This window comes from Protopterus annectens, chromosome 10.part0 (assembly GCF_019279795.1).
Source record: "Protopterus annectens isolate FY-2018-M chromosome 10.part0, PAN1.0, whole genome shotgun sequence".
NCBI classification, from domain to species: domain Eukaryota; kingdom Metazoa; phylum Chordata; order Ceratodontiformes; family Protopteridae; genus Protopterus; species Protopterus annectens.
Genome location: NC_056744.1, coordinates 408,342,385 through 408,361,672, shown reverse-complemented (window position 1 = coordinate 408,361,672; position 19,288 = coordinate 408,342,385). Strand labels below are relative to the sequence as shown.

The following is a 19,288-nucleotide window of genomic DNA, read 5'->3' as shown; positions in this document are numbered from 1 at the left end:
CCGCAGTCAGATCCCACGGTGGGGACGGATTCTTAATAGGGGGTCGCAGAAGAAAAGTGCCTTTCAAAAAGATTTTACAAATTCTGGCAGCAGCGGGAGAGCCTAAACTGTCCCCTACATGGAAATGAGAAATAGCCGCCAGCTGGACCTTCACTTTGGAGGAGCTGGCTCCTTGCTGGAAGATATGAGACAAAAAGTCTAATACCGCTGGGATCGGAGCGGTAAAAGGATCTAGGTTTCTCTGTGAAGCCCAAATGGAGAAGCATCTCCATTTGCTAAAATAAATTTTCCAGGTAGAGGAGTTATGTGCCGCAACCAAGATAGATTTAACAGGAGAAGAGATACCAGGAGTCCTAGGAACTAGTGGAACTGGAGCAGCCAAGCTGTGAGCTTCAGTCTGTCCATATTCGGAGGAAGCATTCCTGAGGGATGACGAATTAGATCCGGAATGGGATCCAAGATCCAAGGTGGAGCTATGAGATGAGACTATAGGCAGGGGAACCAGACTTGACGAGGCCAGAATGGGGCTATGAGGATCAATCTGCTCCCCAACCGGCGAGCTTTCTGTAAGAACTTTATCATGAGTGGGAGCGGGGGATATGCATAAAGAAGACTGGGTGGCCAAGCATGGACAAGAGTGTCTCTGGGCCTTTCCCCCCTCGGGGGGATTAGAGCGAAAACCTCGCTGCACTTCACGTTGGAAGGCGATGCGAAGAGATTGCTGCAAGGCTGACCCCACTTGAGGAAGATCTGTTCCGCTACAGAAGGGTTCAGAGACCACTTGTAAGGAGAAAGGATAATTCTGCTCAATTTGTCCACCAAGATGTTGGACTGACCCGGAATGTGCATTGCTGTCAGAAAGCGGTTGGCGGAGATCTCCCATTCCCAGACTCTCATGGCTTCTCGACAAAGGGGATAAGACTTGGTTCCTCCCTGTTTGTTGATATACCAGACCACTGACATATTGTCTGACTGGATCGCAATAGTTCCCAGAGGTAGATAAGCATGAAGGGCCTATAACGCTAAAAGGACTGCTCTCATCTCTATGACATTTATATGCAAAACGGTCTCATTTTGAGTCCACGTGCCTTGAACAGTCCTGCCCGAACAATGCCCCCCCCCCACCGTAGGCGGGCGGCATCCGTGGTCACCGTGGCTTGGGGCTGGGGAGCAAGAAAGGGACGTCCCCCCTGCAAATTCCGAGATTGGAGCCACCACGTGAGAGAAGTTCGGCACACTTTGCTCAGAGGGATCGGAAAATCTAGAGGTTGATGAAGAATCAGCCACTGAACTTGCAACGTCCACTGTAAAATTCTCATATGCACACGAGCACAGGGGATCAGGTTGATAGCTGCTGCCATGGACCCTAAGGCTCTCAGTACTAATTCTGCAGGGGTGCAGAGGACTGCAGAAGCACTAACACATGAAGTGTCAGACTGTGTAGTCTGTCTGGGGTTAAGAATGCCCTGGCCTGGCGAGAATCTCTTCTCACCCCTATGAAGTCTAACACTTGAACAGGTTGAACGGAAGACTTCCTTAGGTTTATGGTAATCCCTAGCCAAGGTGATATCCGGAGAAAGAAATGTCTGGCTAGTAAGAGTAGATGCCTGGTGGGGGCAGTGAGAAGCCAGTCGTCCAGGTACAGAAAGACCTGAATGCCCTGAAGTCTCAGGTGGGCCGCTACAACTGCCATGACCTTGGTGAACACCCTGGGGGCTGTGGTGAGACCGAAGGGTAGGACCCTAAATTGTTAATGACTGGCCCCTAGCTGAAAGCGGAGGAACCTCCTGGATCGACTGTCCATCAGAATATGGTAGTACGCATCCTTGAGGTCTATCGAGCACAACCGGTCTTCCTCCTGCACGAAGGGCAGGATGGATTGAAGAGTGACCATCCGGAACGTTTCCTTGGCAACAAAAGTACAGTTTTGTACCTAGCATAAATGTAGATGTTAGAGTGTATACACTGCTGCAGTCATTACACTTGGGTTATCCTGCCGTCAGGTGGTCCCACAGTTGGGCTGAGTTCCAAAGTCTTGGTCCGGCATCGGTTGCTGTCACTTCTTCCCTGACGTCAGTGCGACAGGGGTATATAAGATGCAGCTGACGCCATTTTCTTCAGTTTTTCTTGCCCAGATGTCAGGTGCTCCCAAAAAAGGTAGGCAATGCAAATTGCTAATAAAATATATAATAAAATAATATGAACAGCAATCTAAAAATTTCAGTTACCAGCAAATACTCCCCATAGGTAGTAAAGGGTAGAAGCCTTAGGTATGGACCAGCAAGTAAGAGGGGAAGGAGTGAGGGTAACCTGGACTGCAGCAGCCTATACACTTGAACATCTACATTTATGGTAGGAACAAAACTGTACTATGTTCATCGCGTTACACTGCTGCAGTCATTACACTTTGGTAGAATCCCAAAGCTGAGGTAGGGTGGCTGGTTCTATAAGTACTCCTCTGAGGTAGGCAGTTGAAGTGGCTGTTGCCCTGGTAGAATGAGACCTAATGCTGTTAGGTACAGTTTTCCCATGGTGTGTATAGCATAAATGTATACAGTGTCCTATCCATTTTGAGATGGTCTGTTTTGAAATGGCTTTTCCCTGTGCTCCTACAGCATATACTACAAACAATTGCTCGGTTTTCCTGAAAGCTTTGGTTCTGTCCAAGTAGAAGCGTAACTGTCTGTGTATGTCCAAAGAATGCAGAAGTCTTTCCCCTTTAGTCTGTGGGTTTGGATACAAAGTTGGCAAGTGAATAGTTTGGTTTAGAGCCACTCTTGATACCACCTTTGGCATAAAAGTAGGGTTTGTTCTTAAAGACACCCTGTCTTGGTGGAAAATTATGAAAGTTTTCACTGCCATTAGTGCCTGTAATTCTGAAACTCTTCATGCTGAGGTTATTGCCAGGAGCAGAGCAGTTTTCCAAGAGACATATTTAAAATCTGCTGAGTTAGCTGGTTCAAAAGGAGGTAAAGTTAATTTTTCCAACACAAAGTTGAGATCCCAAGTTGGAGTTGGTGCTCTACAGGGCGGTCTTATGTTTTTAGCCCCTCTGAGGTACTGTTTCTGCAAAGGATTAGAAAAAAATAGGTGGATCCGTGTTGTAATGAGCAGAGATGGCAGAGGCATGGATCTTGATGGATGAAAAGAAGAGGCCTTTGTCCAGCATCTCAGTTAAATATTGTAGTATCTGAGGAATATTTGGGACAAGAGGGTCAAGGCTGTGAGCCTGGTTCCAGGCACAGAATCCCTTCCATTTATCCGAATAGGTTTTCTTGGTGCTAGGCCTTCTGGCCTCCAGAATGACATCCATAACAGCTTTGGAGAGAGGCATTGCTTGCTTGACTAAGGAATCTGCCATGCAGCCAGGTTTAAAGTCTTTAGCTGGCTGTGAAGTATATGATTGTTGTGCTGAGTCAGAAGATGTGGGATTTGAGGCAAAATCCGGGGTGGACCTTGTGCTAAGTTCTTTAAGACTGAGTACCAGTGCTGGCGTGGCCAGTCTGAGGCAATCAGGATCATCTTTGGCTTTTCTTGCCTGGCTTTTATGAGTACCTTTGGAAGGAGAGGTAGTGGTGGGAAAGCATATACTTGTAGGTTTTTCCAGCTGAATGAGAGGGCATCCACTTTCCATGCTTGTGGGTGGTAAGTCCTTGTGCAGAATTTCTGTAGCTGGCAGTTCATTAGGGATGCAAACAGATCTATGTCCGGGCTCCACCATTTTTGTGTTATCATTCTGAATATTTGTGGATGTAATTTCCACTCGTGCGGATCCATGATGTTTCTGCTCAAGTCATCTACCAGTGTTTTTTTCTCTCCTGGCAGGAATTGTGCTTGCAGATGAACTTGATAGGTTAGAGCTGTGTTCCACAAGGTCATGGCTTGTCTGCAGAGGGGATAAGAATGAGTGCCCCCTTGCTTGTTTATGTACCACATAACTGTGGTGTTGTCTGTCTTTAGTAGTAGTTGTCCTGGATGCAGAAGGTCCTTGAAAGCCATAAGGGCATTTTGCACAGCTAGCATCTCTTTTTGATTGATGTGAAGATGCCTTCGTTCTGCGGGCCACTTGCCCTGAATAAATTTTCCTGCCATGTGTGCTCCCCAGGCGTAATCCGATGCATCTGTTGTCAGTGTTTGCCTGGCTGTGGGTTGAGTGAAAGGCTGTCCCTTGTTGAGGTGACATGCTTGAGCCCACCATCGAAACTCCTGTTGAAGGCAAGGAATTAGTGGTATTATTGTTCCCAAACTTTGACAGTGTTGAGACCTGACACTCTTTAGGTACCACTGTAGTTTCCTCATACGCAGTCTGGCATATGGAATTAGTAGTATGCAAGATGCCATGTAACCCAAGGCCTGCAGATTTTTTCTTGCAGGGAGTTGGGCCTTTGTTGCCATCAATTGAAAGTATTGAGTCAGTTGTCCTTGCTTGTCTGGCGTGAGATAAGCCATCTGGGCCGTTGTATTCAAGCTGGCACCCAGGAATATTATCTCTTGTGAGGGCACTAGTTTTGACTTCTTTTCATTTACTGTGTACAACTTAATAACTTTTTTACAAACGCCAGATACCTTAGAAGAATGTCCTTGCTCTCTGCTTGAATCAGGCAGTCGTCCGGGTATGGATAAATTTGGATTCCTTTCTGTCTGCAAAATGCAATTACTGGTGCCAGGCACTTTGTAAAGACCCTGGGCGCAGTAGATAAGCCAAAGGGCAGTGCAGAGAATTGGTAGTGCATTGAACCAGCTATGAATCTGAGGTATCTTCTGTAGTTTTGTCTGATAGGGGACATGCAGGTATGCCTCCTTGAGGACCAAAGTTACGAGCCAAGCTTTATTGCCCAGCATGGGAAGAAGCTGCTGTAGTGTCAACATTTTGAATTTTGGAACATCCAGGTAAGTGTTTAGAGAAGAAAGATCCAAAATGGGCCTCCAGGCTTTGTCCTTTCTGGGAACCAGAAAGAGTCTTGAGTAAAATCATTGTCCTTGCTCCTGTGTTGGTACCTTTTGAATAGCTCTCATGTCCATGAGTGCTGTAATTTGTCTTTGAGCCTCTGCCCATTGATTTGGTGGCAGATTTGGCATTCCCTTTAGTCTTGGCAGAGTGTGAAAGTGGAACCTGTAACCTTGAGATACAATGTTGAGAACCCATTGGTCTTTGGTGATAATATGCCAATTGTGACAGAAAAGTGCCAGTTTTCCTCCAAAGGGGGCTGCCAAGAGAGAACTGTTTGGCAGCTGTAGTGGGAAGTCATTGGGGTTGTTTTTTGTAAGGTTGAGGCCTGTCTTCCCCTTTTTTCTGGGTTGATGCACCCCATTGTCGAGGCTTGTAAGGACCTTGTGGTTGACCTCTACCTCTTGGACGTCTGTATCTGCCCCTTTCAGGTCTGTCTGTAACTGGAAAGGACCAATTCTTTGTTGGCCAATTTCTGCTAAATCGAGGTTGCTGAACCTGTAAGAAATCCTTCACCATTTGCATAGATTTTGCCTTATCCTCCATTTTCTTTAATACCTCTTCTGCCTTAACTCCAAATAAAACATCCTGCTGCAAAGGTGTATCGAATAATTTTGCTTTAACATGATCTGGTAACGTCTGTTCTTTTAACCAAGCATGTCTTCTAATGACAGATCCTGTAACTGCTGCTCTACAGGAGGCCTCTAATGAATCAAAACCACATTGCAAAGTATGTTTTCCCACTTGTTCAACTGCATGCAATAAATCCTGCATTTCTTTATAATTAGGAGGATCTGAGTTTGGAAGCATTTTTTGTTTCAACTGAGACATCAAATATTGCTGATATTTTAGCATGTGAAACTGGCAATTTAAGGCCCTCATTGCTAAAGTTGCAGATGTATATACTTTCTTCCCCCATCTGTCTAATGCTCTGGAATCTCTGTCAGAAGGGACTGGAGTCTTTGCTGAGGAGGCCTTTACCCCTTCGGGGCCCTGAGAAATAGTTTCAGGGTCAGCAGCAGGGCTTTTATAAAGACATTTGTGAGAGTCAGGGACTCGGTAGCATCTGTCTGGCTTAACTGGAGCAGGAGGTAAAGAATCAGGATTTAAACTGGATTCAGTTTACACATCATCCACAATATCTAACACTGGCGGAATAGCAAGGGGTCTGTGTCGAGGTAATAAAAGGAAATCTCTGAGCCTTTTCTTGGACTCTGAATAATCCTGGCCCTCCCAATGGAAATGCTCCCTCATGATATGCAAGGTTTCCCCAAAGGAGTGGTCCTCTGGTGGAGAGGCTGAAGAAATTGATTCCTCAACATCAGAATCCTCATAGGGGGGTAAAGAGTATCCTAGGTCTGAAGATGAATCTGAAGAGATGGATACCTGGTCGTATGAGTCATAGTCTACATCCTGTGTAGGCCTTTTATCTGGAGGGGGATGGGACCCCCTGATCAGAGTGATTAAGTCTTCGGCCATTTTGAGCATTTGTTTCTTAGGCATGGAGGCCTGTCCTAATGAATGCTGAATTTGTTTCTTTGTTTTTAAAGGAGTTTTAGACTTAGAAGATTTAATGGTTAACTGAGTAGGTCTGAAAACACCCTCTGAAGCTACAGGTTGTTCAGCTATTCCGGATCCCTCTGAAGGGTTAGTCTCAGTAGGCTGTAAATCTGGTGCGTCCGAAGGCCCAGCCATCTCCATGTGGGAGTCAGAGGCGGTCTGAGGTTCTAAAGAAGCGGTCATCAGGTGCTGTGAAGGTGCCTCGCTGAAAACCGGAGAACTGGCGACTGGCCTAGAAGAGGCTTCGTCAGTTTTGGGCCTCGGATGCCTGTCCTTGTCTTTGCGCTTTTTGTGTGTTCCGGTTGTCGGTAGTTCTGACGGCATTGTATAATTGAATTTTCTGCCAAAATAATGTCAGGCAAAATCAATCCAACGTTTAATAGTGCGCTTGTTAAACCTAGCACAAAACCGACAACCTATGACGTCGTGGACTGGGCCTAGGCATGGGATACAATAAGAATGGAAGTTCTTATGAGGTATTTGCTTCCCACAAGAAATACAGTTATTAACTTTTACTGACATCGGTCTGAGGCAAGAAAAAGTTTCCCCAATGGGGTACTTAGCTTTGTAGAAGACTTCGGTTCTGGATTCAGAATGAAAATCTCAGGAGTCGGCTAACCGGCACTTGCGAACTGCTTTTGCTTCGGGCACCATGCGGCAAGAAAGACTGAAGAAAATGGCGTCAGCTGCATCTTATATACCCCTGTCGCACTGACGTCGGGGAGGAGGCGACAGCAACCGATGCCGGACCGAGACTTTGGAACTCAGGCCGACTGGGGAACCACCTGACAGCAGGATAACCCAAGTGTAATGACTGCAGCAGTGTAACACGATGAACATCAGGTTCATTGTTGACAGGTCGAAAATTGGCCTGTCCTCATCTTTTTTGGCACCAAAAAGAACCTGGAATAGATGCCTGATCTGGACTGGTCTGGGGGTACCTGCTGGATGGCTCTTTTTTCTAGTAGTTTTTGTATTTCCAAGGCCGCGGCCTCCCTCTGAGTGGGTGGGACATCCGGGAGGCACCTTGTGTAAGGGGACTTGTTTATGAAGGGAATAGAACAGCCTCTGGATATTATTCGAAGAACCCAGCGATCTGTCGTGATGGACTTCCATTGGGCTAGGTGCATCGAAAAACACCCCCCGACTGCCTCCAGAGAGGAGCAGTCGGGTAACCCCTCAGGGTTGCTGCACGGGTCGCTCTGAAAAAGGTTTACGTGACCCAAAGTTCTTCAGCCCCTCTCTGCCTCTGGGCCGGTGTCCATCTTGTCCCCCTCTGCCTCTGGGGGAGAAGGAGTCCTTAGTGTTCTGGGACTGCTGAGATTTCCAGAACCAAAGCTTCTTTTGCCCTCGCTGGTTCCTGGAGAAGGACCTTTATGGGTCAGAAAAGTGGATTCCGACGGCTGACAGGGTCTTCCCATCTTTCTTGCTCTGGACAAGTGTATCACAGGCGGTCTTCTGGAACAGGGTGGAACCGTCAAAGGGTGCGTTAGTGAAGGACACCTTGAAGGGTTCTGAGAAGTCGCAAAGATGGAGCAAGGCATGATGCCTTAAGGTGATGCTGAACCCGCTAGCCCTAGTGGCTCCCTTGGTGGCATGAGAGAGTAAATGCATGGACATATTTGGACACAGACTTGAGAGTGGCCATATGAGCCGAGAAGGTCCGTTTATCCTAGGCTGACATGGACTCCAGGGGAGACTCAGCGTACTCTTTCACGGGGTCCCACTGCAGTCGAATTACGTGGGCCAAGTATAGTAAAGGTGCCTGAAGAAAATGTCCACTTTCAAAGACGGTCCATAGCTCTGGACTCCTTGTCTGGGGGGGTGGACGGAGGAACTTTCTTGGGTGAGTTCCTTTTTGTGGCCGCCGCCGCCACCATGGCATCAACCAGGGAACCTTTGTTCCAAGAAGCTCTATCTGCCGGTGGACTCAGTATTTTGTCAGGTCTTTTGGTTATAGGCTCCACAGTGTCCAGTTCCCTCCAAGCTCTAGTGGTGATAAGGTCCACCAGACGGTCGGCCGGGGGGGGGGACACCCAAGAGGTAGATGGGCCTGTGTCCAACGCCTCCAGAAATATCGACTCATCAGAAGAAGGTTTTTGGGTGGACCCCCCGGCAAAGGATTTCCATAATGTCTCCAAAGGAGACATCTTCGGGGGGTGATTTGGGTGAACCTTCCCCCCTTCCTCCAAATCGGTATCCTTGGTGAGGGACTCGGGGGAGTCCAAGTGCCTCCTCTTACACTGGCGTTTGTGAGGGACCTCCTCTGGTTGACTCTCTGGGGAGGGCTCACAAATGGTTTCATGTTCTTCCAAGGGAACCGTCTGTGGCACAATAGGCACAGGCTGCCTCTGGGGGGACTGGATGACGGAAGACAAACCCAACTGCGAGAGAGCAGGGATTGGCCCCGAGGATAGAGTGAGGGGTCTCGATCCTCTAGAGAGAACCCTCTCCATGATGTCGAATGCCGAGGGAGACCCGGCCTCCCTGAAACTGGTAGCTGAGACCCTCGGATCAGACGAAGGGATCGGAGCCGAAGCTGGAACAGTCGGACCCGAAAGGACAGTATGCCCCAACCACAATGAAGCCGATGACACACTCACTCCCTCGGATCTGATGCCTAACTCTTGGCTCTGAGAGCTCGGATCCAAAAGCGGATCCAACAAACTCGAGGGCATGGCCGGCGTCGAGGCCAAAGGCCCCATCAGCGCCAACCCCCTGACTCCAGGGATCCTCGGATCCATAGACTTCGATATCCGATGGTGGATCGGATGAGATATCGGGGCAAAAAATGGAGCCAAACTCCCTGCATCGGGGGGGGGGGCAGCAATACCCCCATCTGCATTTGAGTTTGTAGAAACCTTTGCATCATTTGATTCATGTCTGCTTCAGAGATGCTTTGGGTCGATCTGGAGGACGCCACCGATGCCGGCTGGCAGAGCTGAGGTGAAGATGACATTGAGGGTGGTCTAGCCTCCTCCTCCTCCAGTTCCGGAGAAAAATTTGGTGAACGGAGCCGAGACGAGGATAGCCTAGTAACTTTCACTGGAGACCAGATTACTTTAGCGGGAGGGGCCGTTGGATCCAACTCGGCCTGTCGCTTGCGGCCCCTCTCTCTCTCTATCTTTATCCTTATCCACATATGTCTCTCTGTATCCCTGTGCTTTTCATTGACCTTCTTGGCCTCTCTCTCTCTCTCCCTGTAGTAAGGTGGGAGGGTGAGTCCCGGACAGGGGAGAATGGTCAGAAGGCTGATCAGCCACATCCATGGCTGGTAAGGAAGCAGAAGAGGAGGCAGACATTGAATCTGCGGGTAGAAGACCCACCAGAATCAACTTATTCCTGCAATCCCACAGGGCTCGGGGGTTAAAGGCCGCACAAATCTTGCAGCCGGAAGACAAATGGGCCACCCCCAAGCAAACTACACACAGTGTGTGACCATTGGCTGGAGACAGCTTGTGGCCACACTCTGTGCACTTAGAGAAAGTAACTTTCTGACTTTCTGACATCCTAAAGAACACACACACACACACACACACACACACACACACACACACACACACACACACACACACACACACACACACACACACACAAAACGGGCGGGAAGGGAGGCCTACACTAACTGAAAGTTTTCAACTTTCAAACAAGGAAAAAAACAATAAGGATCGTGGATAACTAATAATTACCTCAAAAAGGGCACACACAGACCAAGTTTTAGAGAAAAAACCCTGACACTTGCCTGGAGTTCAAGAATCCCGTGCTGGCGAAGCCGTGGCAAACGAGATCTGGGGAATGGAAGGAGGTTGCAGTGCAGTATGGGTAGGGGGGAGGAGCTTGGAGCTCAGATCTTTTTGCTTGGTATGCTGCCGGCTCGAATCTGTATCAGATCCGTAACCCACAGGTTGCTGATCAAATTAAGTTAACTACTTCAGATCAAATGTTAAATAAAATAAAATAAAAAATATACATTCCATCTTGACAATCTAACCTGGTTCAATTTTGTGAAAAGTGGTAATTCTACAAGATGCTGGCAGGGGAAATAAAAGGATGTGGACACCAAGTGGTAAGCAGAACAGGACAATAGGTGTCTAACAAAAATATGACAGTATTTGGCGGAGAACTAATAGGAAACTAATGAAGTCCGGAGTGGAGTGCTTGTACTGGAACCAATCCAGTTTAGTTTGCCTGCATTAGATACTGAAGTGAGGCTGGAAAGCAATATCAACCTGTTTTCTAGTAATATCCAAACCAGTATTCAAACATGGAGGAACCATCCTCCAGATATACCTACTATGCATCCCATCAAAACTTTATTGGCCTAATTTTATTAAAATAAAATATAAAGCCAAATGTGTGGAAATCAGTAACAGGTTTCATGATGTGTGTTGTTCCTCAGAGTGATAAACCACTTAAAACAATGTGAGCTGTTACAACTAGAAGTAAAACCATGTTATGCTTAAAACCAGTGAAAAAGGGAATAAAAACTATTTAATGCTTAAAGAGGCCATTCCCTTAAACACATTTTTAAATTTAGCAATTTGCCAGCCCAATATATTCCTTGTATATAAAAACTCTTTCCAAACTCATAGGATCACAGCATCATAGGAAGTTACTAGGCTATCAACCCAAAGGACATTTCAAACCTAGCCATTTAATCAATGTAATACCACAGATACTCTAGCCAATACCCAGGACTGCATTTAGTAATGTTAACATCCACTTCCTCAAAAATATGAAAGATATATGTTTTTAATTTGTACTATCAATTGAATGTAAGGCATTTTTGATCAAATATTTCTTAATCGCATAGTCACGCACATAGATCTGCTGGTCAGGCTTTATAATGGTTTTGCTTTTGTAAAATTCATCACAAAACAAACATAAAAAACATGTTGGGTGAAATGTCCTGATAATCTATACACTTTGCCAAACATGAACAACAGGGGCTATTACTAATGAACATAGAATGTCTACACATGAAAATGTCCCAACGTTTTACTGGTTGCCGAACTGTTGTTAGAATCAACCTCTAGAATATATTTTAAGTTACATTTATTGATAAAGCAAGGTTTGTATCCTACCACACAAGGCATCCTGATCGGCATACTAAATGTGCCAGTTGTTACAGATGATACCCTTAATGGTTCTAGAGTCCAAATTGAATATGAGCAAATTACCAGTTTTGTCACTCCGCTATTCCTCTTTTTAGCAGTGGGGCTATCAGGGGTTGCTTATTAATGGTGGATATTTATCAGTTCTCTGTTCATATTGTCTTTGTTAATCCATCCATCCACAATCCCTTTTTCCCATTTTTGCACATGAGGGTCGGGTGTTACTTAAACAAAGACAATCATTTAGAATCAATGTTTATACCACCGGTTGGCTAGCCCTGCTACAGCTGCTCCATACTGCACACATGCATATGCATTCATACCTATGGCTAATTTAGAGGGTCCAGTCCACATAATGCATATCTTTAGAATGTGGGAGAAAAGTGGAGCACAGTGGAGAAAACCCATGCAAACACAGGAAAGACATGCACAGTCTGCACATGACTCAACCTAGCTGAGAATCAAACCGAAGAACCTCTTACTGTGAGGTGTCAAAGCTACCCACTGCACTACTGTGCTTCCCTAACTGTCTGTACTGTCTTGTCCATGAGGAAAGATTTCCCTGTCTATAAACATAGATTTCAGCTGAGTGACTTCTTCAGGAGGACTATGGATGAAAAGTAAACCCCAAGAGCAGATTTAATTAAAAGTCTTGGGCTTCCAAAAGTTATAACAGATGTCCCCATCGTGGTACAGGCCACAGGACTGGAAGTCCTGCAGAATGCTTACAACACCATTTCAGTGAAGGCAGAAAAATGTCCTAACCAGAGAGTTGAAAATGGCTTCAAAATGGACAGGAACCAAAGGAAGGAAGAACAGCCATCATCTACAGTTGCAGCAGACACATTGGTCATGGGCTCAGGAGCTTTAATAAGTTGCGGAGAGACCTCTTCAAAGAGCAGATATCCACAGAAAGAGGCATCCAGCTCAAAATGGTGCAACTCGTCATCGAGTCAGGAAAAATATGAACCATGGCAGTATGCATCGAAAACTGCCTGCTGAACCCATCATTGCAATAGCATCCACTGCATAGTGAGCCAGTGGGTACAGAGAACCAAATCTAAGGAGGCAGAGAGATAGAGAGAGCCCTGAACAGACTCCCTTGGGACTGAACCATGCAAGCCAAGAATATTAAGGCCACCAGCAAGGATTAAAACTTGGAGATGTATACCAAATAATTAGGACTTAGAGCTCCAAGGGAATTAAGCAACAGACCTTTCTGCACAGCCAATTTAAGGACCTAAATTCCTTGCAAAAAGAAAAGGAGGCAGTAATGAGAGGACCCTGGCTCTGCCTGTCGTGTCCTGAGAATTAAGTAAGAACCAACCTCAGAATGAAATGAAAGAAGGCATGGAATGCTGTGGGGAGCTTTTAAATGTGGGCTTCTCTCTAGAGCAATAATCAGAAAAATGGAAATCTTTTTGAATGTCTGGCTTCAGGGCATACTCAGACTTTACAACCACTTTTGCAAGGAAAGGAAATATCTCCTTCTCACAGAAAAATAGAGAAGAAGAGGAGAAGAGGGAAGACCCAACCAGTGCAGGGAAGACATCATTAGATCCTGTAAATAAAGACAGAAAAGAAATTCACATAATAGGACTACATCACATATTTTGGCCTTAAGACTTTCAGATCCAACTGCCAATAAAGACCCAAAGAGGCAACAGGGAATCCTTAACTAATGACTGCCAAAGAAGACTCACATCTAGTCCATGCTAGGTGCATCCAAGAGTACCAGTGGCATGCTGACCGTGGTAGGAGGTAGGATGCTAGTAGAAGGGAGGTGCATTTCAGAAATGATATAGGTGTCATAAGTGGCCTGAGTTAGGCCTATACATCTAACCACAGAAAGAGCTTTCCCCAAACTTTTTCATCCAACTCCAAACACATATACAAACGAATGCAGTAATCTAATGCCACTATGGAATTGGATGTGGATCAAACAGCTGAGTGAGGAAAGCATGCTCACATGGCCAGAAATCAAACAGAAGATGCCACCACAGGGATCACAAAAATACAAACTGACTTCACCCATGTCTCAAACACGGAGAAAGTTTCGCTTGCCTCAGGTCTTATTCTCAAGAACAGGTGCTGGAGATTGCGTCTATCATTATACTTGCCAAGAGCAAACTACATAAGGCAGGATGGTAACCCTCTCACAGGAGGGGGAGATCACAGCCAACTACACTTCAGAAATCAGCACACATGAGGAGGAGGAGTAGTGAGGGAGGGACATTTGGTGGAATGAAAGCATTGTCTCATGCTCCTTACCCTACGGCTTTCATGTTTCCAATCTGCTTCACTGGGAGGCCCTTCATCAAAGCCCTGCAAAGTCTAACTTGCATCAAATCATTACCCAAAAGGCAGTACCCTGTGAAAGTAAAATATAACTGAAGGAGCACACAGTGAAGGTAAAACACAAGACAAGCAATGAACAAGGGAACATTTCAATAATGTGTGTTACACGGAGGTCTGAACAGTATATGCAACTAGAACAAACTGGGGAAACAGAAGTCAGGAGATCCTTCTTATATGGATATTCTGACATGCACAGTGGAAGACCAAGCATGGGAAACAATCAGCCACTGAAAGGGCTCTCAGGAAGAAGAACTCAAAGAATACCCCCACAAATGGCACCCTCAAAGTAAGGTCACCTAGTAAGTTAAAATAAATCCCAAATAATACCTAGCACAAAAGCCCCCCCCCCCAAGTAAGATCACCGAGTAAGTTAAAATAAAACGCAAAGGCTATTCACCATAAAAGGCCCCGCTCAACATAAGACCAAAGAATACCCACCACAAAAGGTCCACTCAAAGATCATAGAGTAAGTTAAAATAATACCCACCACAGAAGGCCCTTGAAAGTAAAATCACTAAGAAAGTTCAAATAAAACGCAAAACAACACCTACTACAGAAACCCTTCCCCAAGTAAAATGATTTAGTAAGTTCAAATAAAACCGAAAGGAGCACTTGCCAGAGAAGGCCCTCTCAAAGTAAGATCACTGAATAAGTTTAAATAATTGAGAATCTGGATAATAAACATTTCTACAACAGAAGTCTGGTGAAATTCTCAATACAATACCATAGATAAGACTAATGGAAGTCCTGATGGTTGAAGATATAGAACATTACTAGAAAAAAATGGTACCAAGGAAGAAATGCAAGCCCAATTTATGCCATGCTCTAACTGTTTCAGTATCAGATGCACTTTGTATAGACAGCTACATGACATAAATGTGTAGCTAGCCAAATTATAACTGTCAATAAATAGAAAATTCAAGGCTCTAACCACCACAATGACATTTCAAAACTAGACGGTAATGAGGAATATAAATCTATAGGGGTTCACAGGGACTGGAATGGGGAATGATTTATACTTGTCATTCTAGCAGCATCGTCACACAAAATGGACTTACCTACATTCTGACGGATTTTAGAAATTTTGCTTTGGTCAGTGACAACATTTTTCAATTCTTCTTTTTCCCCTTCAGAGTTCTTAAATGCATCTGGATCTGAAAAATAAATAAAAACACAAACACTCCCACAAATGAATTAATGTTTTCTTTTTACACTAAATTTGTAGATATTTGTAATATACTGGAAGCCCTGCCAAGATTTCATGTCATAAGCAATATACATGGGCTGGCAGGTTATGACTAATAAATAAAATTATATTGGTAAAAATCATCCTTAAACCCTTAAAATGTAATTATAATGCAGTTTCAGATCATCTCTGACTTAAAAAAAAACTGCAAGTCACTGATTACAGCAAATAAACTACACAGTACTTCATGAATTATACTACATTATAGCACAGTTCTCCAGGTCAGAGGAGGTAGTACCAGTCAGGAGTACTCTTTGTAAATTCCTGACACAGGTAAAAAAAGACTTTACAACTATCTTTAGATGTGGTGCAATATTTCTTTTTATTTTGTTTTATTTTTATGCTTCTTTCTCCCATGCCTCTCAATCATCGACTCTCTCCACTGGACTAGAGCCCCTTACAATTACTGTCAGAGGTGTTGGGGGCATTACTTGGGTAACCATAAGGGCTGTTTATGTCTTCCTCAGCATTCTAGCACTGAGAACACTAATTTTGTATAACCCTTCTCCTAGGTGGGAGCTGCATAACCCACATCACAGCAGGTGCCACAATGCCTTCTTCCACTCAATACTCACATGCACTTGCTCAATGACAGCTACTGCCGATAGGAGTCTTGGTGACCTTATACATGATCTGAAGTTCAGGCCTGTTTGCTTCCCCAGAAGACCTGTCCAACCCATGAAGAGGTCTGACCCCCCCCCCCCATAGATAGTAATGCCATGCTCACTGCCAGCTCAATCAAGTGCAAAAGCTACTAATCAAACTTGGGTCACCTGGGCTGAATTCAGGGTTTTATCTGTATATGCCACTGAAGCTGGTCAGATGAGTTGGTGGCAATATTTGATTCATACTCAGCTTTGCAGATTTTGATTTATGCTGCAGTTCTTTGTCTACCTTTTCTGAGGTCACTTCTATCATTCGGTGGTTTTAGTTTATCCCTTAGTGCAGTATTTTTTCTATTGTATTGTAAAGCTTATTGATACTGGAGCTTCATCATCATGGCCTGTTCCTAAATCAGGCTATGACGTCCCCACGCTGGGCCAGTAATCAAGGAGCCTGAATCCTGACCACTGACACAAGAGACATTCACTTGGAATACAAATGGATACACTCAGTATTTCCAGATGCAGACTTCTCTGCATCAAGTACAATTTCCCTTAAGAGAACACTCACTCACACACACACACACACACACACACACACACACACACACACACACACACACACACACACACACCCCTGGGGAAGGCTGGCACAGGTTTACTAGCTATGCCCCCTTATGTCCAGACTATATGGTACTTAACACTGCCACCAAGCACTGCAAACTCAGCTACCTAACGCTCTTGCATGGATAGCCAATTACACTGTGTGAAATCAATATTAACATAAATTGTAATGTTGACCACACAGGAAGGCTTTCAGGAGTGGCCAGAGTTATCACCAAATACATATATGCAAATACTCTCAAAGCTTAAATATTCCCTAAAAAGGACCTGCCACAATGAAAAGTTTAAATATATTTATTAATTAATAATACAAGAACAAGTTGTTGTCTTTCGGCTGTTAGGGGTCACCACAACGGAACTCCGGTCCGCTAATGATTGGCAGTAGATTTTCACGGTGCCAAGTTCCAGCTCGACATCCAACCTTCAGCAAAGGCACGCCCATTCACGCAGAAAATACTAAATATTTATTTACAGTAAACACCAGAATTTCAGTCACAGGAGATATTAAAAATAACACAGATGGAAAGTTTCACACAGTTAAAGAAAAACAGTATTTCTAATCTCACTACATATCCCTGACTGACTAATCTAAAAGAATTACTATTCCCTAGTTAAGTTACTTACTACCACAAAGTAAGATAATGTGGGTGAGTGGTTCTTGTTGTCAGATACAAGACAGAATGCTGTGAGCAAACTCATACTAATATCTAAATATTATTTCTGGCTTACAGAATGACATCACAAACATCTGGTCATCTGACTCTGTTTATCATGCTATTACAAACACTAGAAGCTGACAGGATTTTAGCACGTATGTGTTACCATACACACAGACAGAACTTTACTCAGATCTCCTGGAAGTCATAAAACCATAAAAAACATTCTACTCTTCCTACAGGAGCTACAACCTATTCTCAGACATTGCGTCTCTGGCTCCCTTCAAAACTGTGGGATAACATCTTTATGGCTTAACCCATAAATTAATTTAATTTCAGATATATTTTGAAATTTGCTGCAGTTGGATTTTTATTAACCTCTTCTCAGTCAGTATCCTCTGTTGAAACATATACATTTAATTCAGTTACAATAATGCAGGTACATTTCTTTGCTCTCCAGCAGGGCACACTGTTGTTACATTTTAACACAAGCAAACTTCACAGATACATTTTTCAACACAAGCATCTGTACAAATCAGTTTGATATACAAATGACATTTGATTCTTTACATACTTCCGGCTAGCTGTGCTGGCATATGTTACAACTCCACTGCCATATTTCTGCTGGCATGGCCTGCAGTACCTCCAAACATCACACCTCTCCCCCTTTGAAGACTCAAGCAAGTTTTTCAAGTGACCCTTGAGAAACATTGCTTGAGAGGAATGAGCCTGTCTGGGAATATATTATCCCATACCTTGTCTTGAGATTCCATCTGCCTTGGCACTGCTGACCCCCACTACAGTGCTGCACTGTCATATCATATGCCTGCAACCCTAGGCTCCAATATAATAACTTGGGATTTTGCTGGCTGGCTCACTGTAGCCATAGATCCCCCTCAGACACTTCCTGCCTCCTACCACAAACATTTAGCACTAGAGCCTCCCTATCATGGTACGGTTTTATCATGTTAATGTGGTACAATTTGTGCCTCTGCCTCCTGCCGAGCAGATCCACCATGTAGAATTGTATTTAACATCACTGATCTTCCTTACCCATTTGAAGGGTCCCTTCCAAGCTGCTTGCAGCTTGATGTGTCTGACAGGAATGAGAACCATCATCTGCTGCTACATAGCATACTCTTTGCTTGAGCATTCCTGTCATACTAGACCTTTTTCTGCTGTTGGGCTCCTGTCAGGTTCTCGTGGGCCAAGCCCATGAGCTCCTTCAGCCTTGTCTTGAAGTTTAGGACATATGCCACAACAGACTCCTTGTGAGATTCACATTCACCCTCCCACTCATCACGAATCAAATCTAAAGGTGGCCCCCTCACCCTATGGCCATACAGCAACTCAAAGGGCAAAAAAACTGTGGATTTCTGGGGTAGCTCTCTGTAAGCAAACAGCAAATGGGGCAAATATACGCCCCACTCTCTCAAAATGGTCTGTAGATGAATGTACCATGTTCTTTATAATGTAGAGTTTAACCTCTCCACAAGACCATTAGTTTGGGGATGGTAGGGGGTGGTCTTTAAGTGCTTCACCCCACATTGCTTCCACAGACAAGCCAGTAGGCCTGATATGGAACTGGCACCTCTATCAGTCAGTATTTATTTCAGGAAAGATACTCTGCTGAAAATCTCTAACAATGCATTTGCCAACTTTTCTGCCTCAAAGGATGACAGTGCCACTGCGTCAGGGTATCTGGCAGCCTAATCTACTACCACTAGGATATACTTTTTCCCTGTGGAACTTGGAGTATTCAGAGGCTCCACAATATCCATAGCTACCCTCTGAAATGGCTCCTCAATCACAAGCAAAGGCATAAAAGGAGCTTTGACCTTGTCTCCTGTCTTGCCTACTTTTTGGCACTGTTCATAGGTCCTGCAGTACCCTGTTACATCCCTGGAAATACCAGGCCAATAAACGTTCTGCATAATATATCTCTTGGTATGCTTTATGCCATTAATGACCTTCAAAAGGAATGCCATGGGCTATGGCTAGAAGTGCCAGACAGTAGGCTCTAGGCACTACCAAATGCTGCATTACCTCACACTCTAGCCCTCCCTCAGGCATCCACTCTCTTTACAGGAACCCTTTGTTCCAATATGCAGACTCCCCTTTTCCTTGAGAAGCAGGTGCCTTCCTAGCAACTTCCCTCAAGCTTCTTAGTGTAGGTTCTG

General features: G+C 44.7%; 1 protein-coding gene across 1 annotated transcript in view; it reads right to left on the bottom strand.

The window, feature by feature from the left end:
* ODR4 (odr-4 GPCR localization factor homolog) overlaps positions 1-19,288 on the bottom strand; it is a 606,843-nt gene that overhangs the window by 6,407 nt on the left and 581,148 nt on the right. Inside the window, exon 13 of the mRNA XM_044085317.1 lies at positions 15,039-15,134. Coding sequence (XP_043941252.1) covers positions 15,039-15,134 — 96 coding nt within the window. The remainder of the gene's footprint in view (positions 1-15,038; positions 15,135-19,288) is intronic.